General features: G+C 31.7%; 1 protein-coding gene across 1 annotated transcript in view; it reads left to right on the top strand.

The window, feature by feature from the left end:
* LOC135136917 (dipeptidase 1-like) overlaps positions 1-12,960 on the top strand; it is a 385,862-nt gene that overhangs the window by 354,529 nt on the left and 18,373 nt on the right. Inside the window, exons 6-8 of the mRNA XM_064066396.1 lie at positions 1,763-1,895; positions 2,635-2,785; positions 11,530-11,599. Coding sequence (XP_063922466.1) covers positions 1,763-1,895; positions 2,635-2,785; positions 11,530-11,599 — 354 coding nt within the window. The remainder of the gene's footprint in view (positions 1-1,762; positions 1,896-2,634; positions 2,786-11,529; positions 11,600-12,960) is intronic.

The following is a 12,960-nucleotide window of genomic DNA, read 5'->3' on the forward strand; positions in this document are numbered from 1 at the left end:
GAAATTTCGAAAATTTTGTTGAAAATTGGTCGAAAATTGAGGTATTTTGCATATTTTTGAAAGTTTCAAAGGACGATTCTGGAAAAACCATTGGAGTTATCGAATAAATGAAAGCGGATATGACTTCTGCTGTCCGAAATCTACAAGAAAAAGTATTTTGTGAAATTTGGAAACTTTTGTTGAAAATTGGTCGAAAATTGGGTTATTTTGCATATTTTTGAATGTTTCAAAGGACGATTTTAGAAAAACCATTGGAGTTATCGAAGAAATGAAAGCGGATATGACTTCAGCGGCCCGAAATCCGCAAGAAAATGTATTAAGTGAAATTTCGAAAATTTTGTAGAAAATTGGTCAAAAATTGGGGTATTTTGCATATTTTTGAATGTTGCAAAGGACGATTCTGGAAAAACCAATTGAGTTATTGAAGAAATGAAAGCGGATATGACTTCTGCGGCCCGAAATCTACAAGAAAATACATTAAGCGAAATTTCGAAAATTTTGTTGAAAATTGGTCGAAAATTGAGGTATTTTGCATATTTTTGAAAGTTTCAAAGGACGATTCTGGAAAAACCAATGGAGTTATCGAAGAAATGAAAGCGGATGTGACTTCTGCGGCCCGAAATATACAAGAAAATACATTTAGTGAAATTTCGAAAATTTTGTTGAAAATTGGACGAAAATTGGGCGGATTTTGCATATTTTTATATATTTCAAAAGACGATTCTGGAAAAACCAATGGAGTTATCGAAGAATTGAAAGCGGATATGAGTTCTGCAGCCCGAAATCTACAAGAAATTTGTCTATTTTTTCGACTTTTATACTTTAGATTTATTAATTTTTCGCTTTCTTGATGTTTCAGTTTTTCGATTTCTGGATTTTTCACACTTTCGATAGTTTAATTTTTCAATTTTTAAAATCTTAGATTTCTCGATTTCTTTCATATTTCAGATTCCTGAATCTTTTGACAGTTTGAATTTCCATTTTTAGATTTTTCGGTTTTTTAATTTTTCGATTTAAGTTTTCAATTTTTAACTTTCGAATTTTTCGATTTTGGCCTATTTCGGGTTAAACTGCAAATTTCCATAATAACGAGATAAATTCCTAAATCTGATTAGGTGTTTGTTTTTTATGTTTCATTCTACTTCAGGAGCGAGGGAAGCTCTGTTGAAACAACTTTCGACCAATTTTTTTATGATAGAATGATTTTAATATAGATGTACTATGTATCAAACTGCAGTTGTTTTTCATGTTCTAAGCCCCTGAACACAGTTCAATAAACCAAAAATTGTGACAGAGTAATACCGTAAAAACGGGTAGATTTTAGGTTGCATTTATGAAATCTAATTTTCATCATAACAACAATGACGCAAAAAGATTAAAACTATGACGCCGCATTTTAGTTAACCTTGTTACGTCTCTGTGAATGAAACTGAATTCACGTTTACCAGTTTCGTGAAAAATTTAAGACATCTCCAACTGCGTTAGTACAGGGGCAAACACCTCGCGGGCTTATTTAAACGATTCAAGTAGGCAATTGTTTAAGTTCCCACCCCTCGCATTGTTATCCCTCGTCTTACAACCCCATTGGCATTCACCCCGCATCGCCGCCTTATTGGCCTACCTGAGCGTACGATGAATTTGTGGCTCAATTCAATTGATTGAATTTTTCCCACCCAGCCCGGAAATTTACAGTTCTTTCCCATTCTCGCCGTTCGCCATTTATAACATGTTCGCATTCAAATCAATGGTAATGTTGTTGCAGTTCTGGGCAGCGTACGTCCCTTGCGATTCCCAATACAAGGATGCGGTCCAGCTGACATTAGAGCAAATTGACGTAATCAGAAGATTCACCGAATTGTATCATCCGAAGCTGACTTTGTGCACATCCTCCGAAGGTAATGACCCTGACAAACGTAGTTTAGCCGATGACGGGATCGATCATACAAAGGATAGGGGTTAATTTTTACTAGGTGGCTGCATAAATGGCGCAGCAGGTGAGATTCCGATTGACCCTCGAGAGTAATATTTCTCGGTGCACACGACCCGCCAGCAGCACTTGTCACTTAACCGCCGCCCCCGTAAATCATCCCTCGGTGTATGCACAAATGGCGCAGCAGGTGAAACGGCCCGAATTTCGCCGCCTCTGTCTTGGCCCGTTTTCCCGATTATTGTTGACGTTTCCACTACAAATTCCCTCCACCGTGTTTACGGGCGTGAATCTCAATGAGGCCTGCCCGGCGACGAGCGCTAAAAGAGTAAATAAGAAGCTCTTAACGAAAAGTGACAGTTGGTAGATTTTCATTACTCGCCTTTCAGGTTCACAAATCCCGCTTTAATCCAGACACCGATAAGATCTTCACGCGCCTGCTAAAAACGCGTCTTCGTGTCATCGGGGATGAGCACGCCGGACGTCCGCGTCGGATTTGCGCCATTAATAAATCATCAAGAAAGCGTCCTCACGTGGGCACGCCGCCGCATACAAAAAGCATATTCCTTACGACCGTTTATTAAATTAAGAGGCTCATTTTTTTCCGACGACAATTTCCAGATCCGGACTGCGGCCATCCGGCTCGGTCCCAATTTCCGGGCACATCTCTTTAGCTGCGCCCACTAAGCATTATTTATTTTCTGCAGATATCAAAGCGGCGTATCAGAGACATCAGATGTGCTCGCTGATAGGGGTGGAAGGAGGGCACTCGCTGGCCGGCAGTCTGGCGGTGCTCCGCACCCTCTACCACGTGGGGGTGAGGTACCTCACGCTCACCTCCACATGCAACACGCCCTGGTAAGTTATATCAGAGAACATAGGGACGCGTCATAGTTTAAATTAAATGACGGTTGAGGACTCCTCGACTTATGTTGGCAACAGTGTTTGTTTTTAACTAGGAATAAAATTAACTACAATAGAAAAAATGTCATTATATTTTTAACGACGCATTTTACTTTCGACAAATTGACACTTGATTTACCAGAATATTACGAATTACAGTTCGTCGTCTGAGAACTTGTTTGCTCTAAAGACCACAGCGCACTCAGGCCAATGTCGACTCTAAGCGTTCGGAAACGATTTGATTTATAAGCCATGATCCGTTAGTTTGGGGACTTTTCAGTTTACTCCTATTTGTTTTTCAATTTTACAATTTCTCGGTTTTGAGTTTTTCTCTTCAGTTTTACGATTTTTAAATAATTCGATTTTTCAAATTTTGACTTTTATAAACTCTTTATTTGTCGATTTTTCAATTAATTGATTTTCCAGGTTTTTTGATTTTGCCATTTTTCTATTTTTTTCAGGTCTCGACTTTTCAAATTCACTTCTTTGATTTTTCGATTGCTCAATTTTTCAATTTTTTAATTTCTCAGTTTTGGATATTTTAGTTTTGGGATTTTTCAGTTTACTTATTATTCAATTTTTCTATCTTACGATTTTGCAGGTTTTTGATTTTTCAATTTTTCGATTTTTTTAAAGTTTCGATATTTCGACTTCACTCTTTTGATTTTTCGATTTCTCAATTTTTCGAATCTTTAGATTAGATATTTCAGTTTTTGCATTTTTCAGTTTTTCAATTCGTCAGTTTTTCTTTCATTTTTCAGTTTTTCGATATTTCAGTTTTAGGATTTTTCAATATTTCTGTTCTTCAACTTTTCCATTTTTGACTTCTGGATTTTTCGATGTGTCGACTTTTTTCTTTTTCGATTTTAAATATTAGATTTCTCAATTTTTTGGTATTTTAATTTATCAATATTTAAAATTTTAGATTTTTCGATTTTTCATTTCAGCTCTTCCATATTTCAATTCTTCAAATGTTTCGATTTCTTAATCTTTCGATTTTTCGACTTCCCGGTTTTAGATTTTCTGTTTTTCAATTGTCTTTTTTTCAATTTTTCGATTTTTAAATTTTAGATTTTTTAGTTTTTTGATATTTTAATTTTTCGATATTTAAAATTTTAGATTTTTCGATTTCTCGATTTTTCGTTTCAGTTTTTCGATATTTCAGTTTTTCAGGTTGTCGAATTTTTCAAATGTTTTGATTTCTTAATCAATCCATTTTTCAGTTTTCCGATATTTCAGTTTTGGGATTTTTCAATATTTTGATTCTTCGACTTTTCGACTTTTAGCTTCTGGAGTTTTCGATGTGTCGATTTTTTACTTTTTCGATTTTTCAATTTTTCGATTGCTTAATCTTTCGATTTTTCGACTTCCCGGTTTTAGATTTTCTGTTTTTAACTGTCGTTTTAAATTTTGCGATTTTTCAATGTTTTGATTTCCCGATTTTTAGTTTTTCTTTCATTTTTCAGTTTTGGGATTCTTAAATATTTCGATTCTTCGACTTTACGATTTTTCAATTTTTCGATTTTTTAATTTTTAAAATTTTAGACTTTCCGATTTCTTGATTTTTCATTTCAGTTCTTCGACATTTCAATTTTTCAAGTTTTCGAATTTTTCAAATGTTTCGATTTCTTTTGATTTTTCGACGTTCCGGTTTTAGATTTTCGGTTTTTCAATTATCATTTTGTCAAATTTTCGATTTTTTAATTTTTCAAATTTGACTTTTATAAACTCTTTATTTGTCGATTTTTCAATTAATTGATTTTTGAGGTTTTTTGGTTTTTCAATTTTTCTATTTTTTCAAGTTTCGATTTTTCAACTTCATTTTTTCGATTTCTCAATGTTTCAATTTTTTAATTTCTCAGTTTTTGGACATTTCAGTTTTGGGGATTTTTTCAGTTTTTCGATTCGTCAGTTTTTCGCTCATTTTTCAACTGAAATATTGAAAAACTTTTCGATATTTCAGTTTTGGGATTGTTCAATATTTTTGTTCTTCGACTTTTTAATTTTTGACTTCTGGATTTTTCGATGTGTTGACTTTTTACTTGTTCGATTTTTAAATATTAGATTTCTCAATTTTTTAGTATTTTAATTTTTCAATATTTAAAATTTTAGATTTTCCGATTTCCCGATTTTTCATTTCAGCTCTTCCATATTTCAATTTTTCAAATGTCTCGATTTCTTAATCTTTCGATTTTTCCAGTTCCCGGTTTTCGATTTTCTGTTTTTCAATTGTCTTTTTTTCAAATTTTCGCTTTTTCAGTTTTTCATATTTGACATTTATAAACTGTCAATTTTTCGATTTTTCAATTAATCCATGTTTTGATTTTCCCATTTCTTGACTTTCGAGGGTTTCGATATTCCTGTCCTTCAATTCTTTAATTTTTCGATTTTTCAGGTTTTTGATTTTTTATTTTTTAATTTTTTTAAGGTTTCAATTTTTCGACTTCACTTTTTGGAATTTTCTATTGCTCAATTTTTCGACTTTGTAGGTTCTCTGTTTTTGGATATTTCACTTTTCGGATTTTTCAGGTTTTCCATTTTTCAGTTTTACTTTCATTTTTCAGTTTTTAGATAACTTAGTTTTGGGATTTCAGTTCTTCGATATTTCAATTTTTCAAGTTTTCGAATTTTTCAAATGTTTCGATTTCTTAATCGTTTGATTTTTCGACTTCCCGGTTTTAGATTTTCTGTTTTTCAATTGTCATTTTGTCAAATTTACACTTTTTAATTTTTCAAATTTCACTTTTATAAACCCTCAATTTTTCGATTTTTCAATTAACCGATGTATTGATTTTCCCATTTCTTGACCTTCGAGTGTTTCGATTTTCCTGTTCTTCAATTCGTTAATTTTTTGATTTTTCAGATTTTTGATTTTTCAATTTTTAGATTTTTTAAGGTTTCTATTTTTCGACTTCACTTTTTTGATTTTTCAATTTTTCAGTTTTTCGAAATTTTTGTTTGGGGACTTTTCAGTTTACTCCTATTTATTTTTCAATTTTACAATTTCTCAATATTTCAATTTCTCAGTTTTCAGTTTTTCTCTTCAATTTTACGATTTTTAAATATTTCGATTTTTCAGTTTTTGACTTTTATAAACTCTTTATTTGTCGATTTTTCAATTAATTGATTTTTGAGGTTGTTTGGTTTTTCAATTTTTCTATTTTTTCAGGTTTAGATTTTTCAACTTCCTTTTTTTGATTTTTCGATTTCTCAATTTTTCAATTTTTTAATTTTTCAGTTTTTAGACATTTCAGTTTTGGGATTTTTCAGTTTGCTTATTATTCAATTTTTCTATCTCACAATTTTGCAGGTTTTTGATTTTTCAATTTTTCGATTTTTTTTAACGTTTTGATATTTCGACTTCACTTTTTTGATTTTTTGATTTCTCAATTTTTCGATTCTTTAGATTCTCAGTTTTTGAATATTTCAGTTTTGGGATTTTTCAGTTTTTCGATTTGTCAGTTTTTCTTTCATTTTTCAGGTTTTCGATATTTCAGTTTTGGGATTTTTCAATATTTCTGTTCTTCGACTTTTCCATTTTTGATTTCTGGATTTTTCGATGTGTCGACTTTTTACTTTTTCGATTTTTAAATTTTAGATTTCTCAATTTTTTGGTATTTTAATTTTTCAATATTTAAAATTTTAGACTTTTCGATTTTTCGATTTTTCATTTCAGTTCTTCGATATTTCAGTTTTTCAAGTTTTCGATTTTTTCAAATGTTTTGATTTCTTAATCAATCGAGTTTTCGACTTCCCGGTTTTAGATTTTCTGTTTTTAATTGTCGTTTTTTCAAATTGTCGATTTTTCGATTTTTCAATTTTTCATATTTGACATTTATGAACTGTCAATTTTTCGATTTTTCAATTAATCGATGTTTTGATTTTCTCATTTCTTGACTTTTGAGGGTTTCGATATTCCTGTTCTTTAATTCTTGAATTTTTTGATTTTTTATTTTTTTATTTTTTTAAGGTTTCAATTTTTCGACTTCACTTTTTGGATTTTTCTATTGCTCAATTTTTCGACTTTTTAGATTCTCAGTTTTTGGATATTTCAGTTTTCGGATTCTTCAGGTTTTCCATTTCTCAGTTTTTCTTTCATTTCTCAGTTTCTCGATATTTCAGTCTTGGGATTTTTCAATATTTTGACTCTTCGACTTTTCGATTTTTGACTTCTGGAGTTTTCGATGTGTCGATTTTTTTACTTTTTCAATTTTTCGATTGCTTAATCTTTCGATTTTTAGACTTCCCGGTTTTAGATTTTCTGGTTTCAATTATCGTTTTAAATTTTTCGATTTTTCAATGTTTTGATTTCCCGATTTAGTTTTCCATTTTTAGTTTTTCTTTCGTTTTTCAGTTTTTCGATATTTCAGTTTTGGGATTTTTCAATATTTCGATTCTTCGACTTTTCAATTAGCCAAGAATTGAAAAATTGAAGTGTTAAAAATTGAAAAATCGGGAAATTAAACATCGAAAACTAGACAAACCCAAATGTCAAAAAATCGAAAAACCGAGAAATCGAAACATCGAAAAATTGAAATACTTATTAAAAAATTCAAAAACTGAAAAATCCAAAAATTGACAAAATGAACTAGTTCTGGTGATCGAAAGAAAATGTATTTAATTAAATTTCAAAAATTGTGGAAAAATTCAGAGTATATTCTGAAAATCAATATTAAGTAGAAACCAATGGCGTAAATAACTACACTTACCCCAACTGGAATCGAAAAATTGAAAAACTGATAAATCGAAATCAGAAAAGGCCATCGAAACTGAAGCATAAAAAAAATCGAAACATTCAAAATTTAAAAAATCGAAAAACTAAAATATCGAAAAATTGAAAAATACGGAAATTGAAAGATTCCTTAAAATTTGAAAAATTCCTAAAATTGAATGTTGAAAAATAGAGAAAGCAGAAACCTGAAAAATCGAAAAGTCGAAAAATTGAAATATTGAAAAACTTAGTAAACTGGAAAACCAAAACATCACAAGCTCCAAAAATTGAAAAATTGGAAAAGGAGAAATTGAAAATCGAAAAACTAAAAAAGCAAAAACGAAAAAACAATATCTCGAAAATTTTAAAACGTAAAAAATCGAAAAATTGAAGAAGCAACAAATTGAAAAATCGCGAAATTAAAAAGTTCCACAATCCAAATCTCGAAAAGTTATGAAATCGAAAAATCGAAGAATCGAAACATGAAAAAATTGCAAAATTGAAAAATCGAAAAATCTAAAAATCGGGAAATCGAAAAGTCGAGAAGTCGAAGAATCGAAAAATTTTAAATTTAAGAAACATTGAAGTATCGATAAATTGAGAAATCGAAAAATCTACAATTCAAAAATTGGAAAAATTAAAAAATTGAAACATTCAAAAATCGAGAAATCAAAAATATGAAACATCGAAAAGTCGGAAAATTGAAGAATCAAAAAGCTGAAAAGTCTAAAAATTTAAATCCAAGAAATCGAAAAATAAAAACATCAAAATATGTATTGAGAAATCGAAAAATTGAACGACTGAAAATGTAAAAACTGCAAAATTGAAAAAGCGAGAAATCTTAAAATGTAAAATTTAAAATTAGAAAAATCGATATATTACAAATTTAAAAAATTGAAAAACGAGAAATTAAAAAGCGATAAACTAAAAACTCAAAAAACCTAAAAAACGGGATATCTATAATTGTAAATTTAAAAAATCGAAAAGTTGAAATCTCCAAAAGTTATGAAACCGAAAAGTTGAAAAATCGAAACATTGAAAAATTGCAAAATTGAAAAATCGAAAAGCAGAAAACTCGAAAAATTTAAAAACCGGGAAATCGAAAAGTCGAGATGTCGAAAAATCGGAAAATTTAAAAATTTAAAAAATTGAAAAATCAAAACATCAGAAAATCGTCAAATCGAAAAATTAAAAAATTGAAAAAGAACAAATTGAAAATCGAAAAAATGAAAACTCATAAAAATCTGAAAAACCGGGAAATCGAAAAGTCGAGATTTTTTGTTTTTTTTTTTTAATTTAAAATTTTACATTTTAAGATTTCTCGCTTTTTCAATTTTGCAGTTTTTTTGATTTTTCGAGATGTCGAAAAATAAAAAAATTTAAAATTCAGGAAGAACTGAAGTCTCGATAAATCGAGAAACCGAAAAATCTAGAATTTAAAAAGTCGAAAAATTATCGATTTTTGACTCCTGGATTTTTCAGTTTTTCGATTTTTAAATTTTATATTTTTTAATTTCTAATTTTTAGATTTTTCAATTTCTCGATTTTTCATTTCAGTTCTTCGATATATCAATTTTTCAAGTTTTCGATTTTTAGAAATGTTTCGATTTCTTAATCTTTTGATTTTTCGACTTACCGGTTTTTGATTTTCTGTTTTTCAATTGTCATTTTGTCAAATTTTCGCTTTTTCAATTTTTCATATTTGACATTTATAAACTGTCAATTTTTCGATTTTTCAATTAATCCATGTTTTGATTTTCCCATTTCGATTTTTGGCTTCTGGAGTTTTCGGTGCGTCGATTTTTTTACTTTTTCAATTTTTCAATTTTTCGATTGCTTAATTTTTCGATTTTTCAACTTCCCGGTTTTAGATTTTCTGTTTTCAATTGTTGTTTTAAATTTTTCGATTTTTCAATGTTTTGATTTCCCGATTTTTGGTTTTTCTTTCATTTTTCAGTTTTTCGATATTTCAATTTTGGGATTTTTCAATATTTCGATTCTTCGACTTTTCGATTTTTGACTCCTGGATTTTTCGATGTGTCGATTTTTTTTACTTTTTCGATTTTTCAATTTTCCGATTTTTTCAATATCTAAAATTTTAGATTTTTCGATTTCACGATTTTTCATTTCAATTCTTCGATATTTCAGTTTTTCAAGTTTTCGATTTTTAGAAATGTTTCGATTTCTTAATCTTTTGATTTTTCGACTTACCGGTTTTTGATTTTCTGTTTTTCAATTGTCATTTTGTCAAATTTTCGACTTTTTAATTTTTCAAATTTGACTTTTATAAACTTTCAATTTTTCGATTTTACAATTAATCGATGTTTTGATTTTCCCATTTCTTGACCTTCGAGTGTTTCGATTTTCCCGTTCTTCAATTCTTTAATTTTTTTATTTTTCAGGTTTTTGATTTTTTTTTTCGATTTTTTAAGGTTTTTATTTTTCGACTTCACTTTTTTGATTTTTCGATTTTTCAGTTTTAGGATTTTTCAATATTTCAATTCTTCGGCTTTTCTATTTTTCGACTTCCTGGTTTTAGATGTTCTGTTTTTCAATTTTTCGATTTGTTAATTTTTCATTCCCGATTTATCGAGATTTGATTGTTCAGGTTTTCGATTTATCATTTTTTGAATTTTTAATTTTGGCCTATTTCGGTTTCTCAGTTTTTCCGGTTTTCCATTTTTTCGTTTTTTTGATTTTTCCGCTTTTCCAATTTTTCAACTTTTAACTTTTTGTTTGTCGATTTCTCTATGTTTCGACTTTTCGACTTCATCACTTTTCGATTTCTCGTTCTTTGGATCTTTCAATCTCTCAATTTTTCAATTTTTCAAATTTTTAAGTTTTTTGATTTCTCGATTTATCGAGATTTGGATTTTTCGATAATTTACAAATTGCTCAATTTTTAACTTTTCGATTTTTCGATTTTGACCTATTTCGGTTTCTTGATCTTTTGATTTTTCGATTTCTCAGTTCTTCGATATTTCGATTTTTCAATGTTTCGGTTTTACGATTTCGAATAAAGAATTAATTCTTAGTTAAACTAAATATGTACCAAAAATATTCACTTAGTCGTTATAAAAACCGACCAAACAACTATTTCCCGCAGAAATTATACTCTAAACCAACCAAATCGCTTCTGAACGCTTAGAGTCGACATTGGCCTGAGAGCGCTCTGGTCTGGAAATCAAACAAGTTCTCAGGCGACGAGTTGTAGTAAATCAAGTTTTTTATTGGCATCGATTATTTAAATTTGGCGCTTGCCAATGTCTATAAGGGTGGTTTTACAAAATCAACCTATGTCGCATCTATATTAATCTATGGTTATATGCACTTCCGGGAGATTAAAAAACTTCCTAATTAAAAAATAAACTTCGGGAGCATGCCGAAATCCAGTTTAATTAAAACCGACATGGGGAAGGGGGTGTATTTATAGAGCTCGCCCGCTGGGGGCACTTTGTAAGTTTGGTTTATTGTACCGTTTACCGAACAGATGGAGTCCTATAAGGTTGACCCTCACTTGTGATCGTGGGTGTTCAAGCCGTTGCCGACTATCAAAATGAACTAATTTTAATTATAATTTAAATTGATTGTTCGCCTCCATTGGCGACTTCCTAACCTCGTTAAGACTCTTAATTTCCCCTATTTCTCTCAAGACAATAAGAAGCTCCGCGTCCTAATTGATATTTGAGTAACTATCCATACCCAGCGAGCTCGTTTTCGTTCCAGCCCTTCCAAAATAAATTAGTTTTTGCCAACATCCAACTTCAAGGAAGGGTTAGTAGATTAAAGCCGCCTCTTGCCTGAAATTAGGGCTAATATGTTTTACAAACTCCCACGACAAAGTGTTCGGTTATGAATTTATTCACAGGGAGAGGTCCCATATTTTAGGAAGCCGCTTGAGCTATCAGCTACTAGATTGCCAGGACTAAGACGGGAGCAGTCCCAGAGCTCTCTTTCTCCATTTTTTAACGTCGGGGTAATGTTTCAGGGCCGACTGTTCCCACGCCGACCTTCCGGGTAAAAAACCGGAGCACGGAGGACTCACGAGCTTCGGAAAGGTACGTAAATGAAAATTAGAAAAGGCGAAAATTGCCGGCTGACATAATCCGGGATGGATTTGGTAAATTTTTAATTAGAGAGAGAGTTTTATGTGAAGTGTTAGAGAAATTAATTCTGGAGCTGCGAGGCGCGTACGGTTTTGTTTTTAAAGTATTTAGCAACTCCCATTTTAATTTAATTTTGATTGTGGACGACAGTATTAAAACGGACCCGAATGGCGCAGCAGGTAGGATCCGAGCCCATAAGAAATTCATTACAGATACGTAGATCGAACGACGTTTTAATCACGGCCTAATCCGCTTCAGCGAAACGCAAACACGGAAAAATATGGCTAAAAACACCCGGAGTTGGTCAGCAATATCAAGTTTTCTGTTTAAAATCTTGGGTCGCGAAAATGGCGCAGCACGTAGGATGGAATTCTGTTAATTAGTGATCGACTAAAATTTGGAAATAATCTGCATCAGCTGCCATCCCGAAAGACGGATTATTTCCATCGCAGCTGTTGTCGCGATAATCCGAGTTCGGTTTTTGTCTCGCCGGATCGAATTGTCCAAACAATATCGAATTACCCGGACGAATTATGTTAACGTAAGTGAGTCAGCGTCCGTGAATGGACGCATTCGCTTTTTTCCTTCCTTAGCCGTCGGGATATCTCCTCGAATCCGTCTGGATGCTCGGGACATTTATTAAAGACGAGCCCGGATTAACCCTGTCAACCAAACAGGCCGGCTTTGTGACAGCCAATCGACAAAGCCGAAAATTTCTTGTACAATGCCCATCTTCCACGAGGAAATCCCTAGTGTAGGCGGAAACGGACGGCGAATTCACACTTTGTGAAAAAAGAAGGGAAAAGGATCGAGTGCAGCAGCGGGGAATTTGCAATTTATATTTGGTTCGAGCGGTCGTACACAGCTGCTTTAAATAATGGCCTCTCTTGAGGTGCTGCAAGGTCGCTAGACGAGGTATAACATTTTTTTGGTTTGTTGTATGAAAAAATGGTATTAATATAGATGTATCATACATCAAACTGCAGCTTTTTCATATTCTAGAGCGCAGAGACCAGTTCAATCAACTAAAAAAATATGGCTGAGAAATATCGTAAAAAAAGCACCATTGAAAATTCGCACATGGATAAAACATCACTTTCTAGAGGGCGCAGAGTCATTAAACCAGCCCCGTAGCTACGGGGGGGCAAGAGGGGTCTGAGCCCCCCCTAGCAGTTGTGGTTGCCCCCCCTGGAAGACTTATACATTATAAATTTCAAATTAGTAATAAAATTTCAATATAATGCCGATTGCCCAAGCATATTAACTGGCCCCATCCGCCCCACCTTTATTTTCTTACAGGGTATATTATTTGG

The sequence above is a fragment of the Zophobas morio genome, unplaced genomic scaffold, assembly GCF_036711695.1.
Source record: "Zophobas morio isolate AGI-343-1 ecotype UQ-CSIRO unplaced genomic scaffold, CSIRO_AGI_Zmor_V1 ptg000028l, whole genome shotgun sequence".
Lineage (NCBI taxonomy): Eukaryota > Metazoa > Arthropoda > Insecta > Coleoptera > Tenebrionidae > Zophobas > Zophobas morio.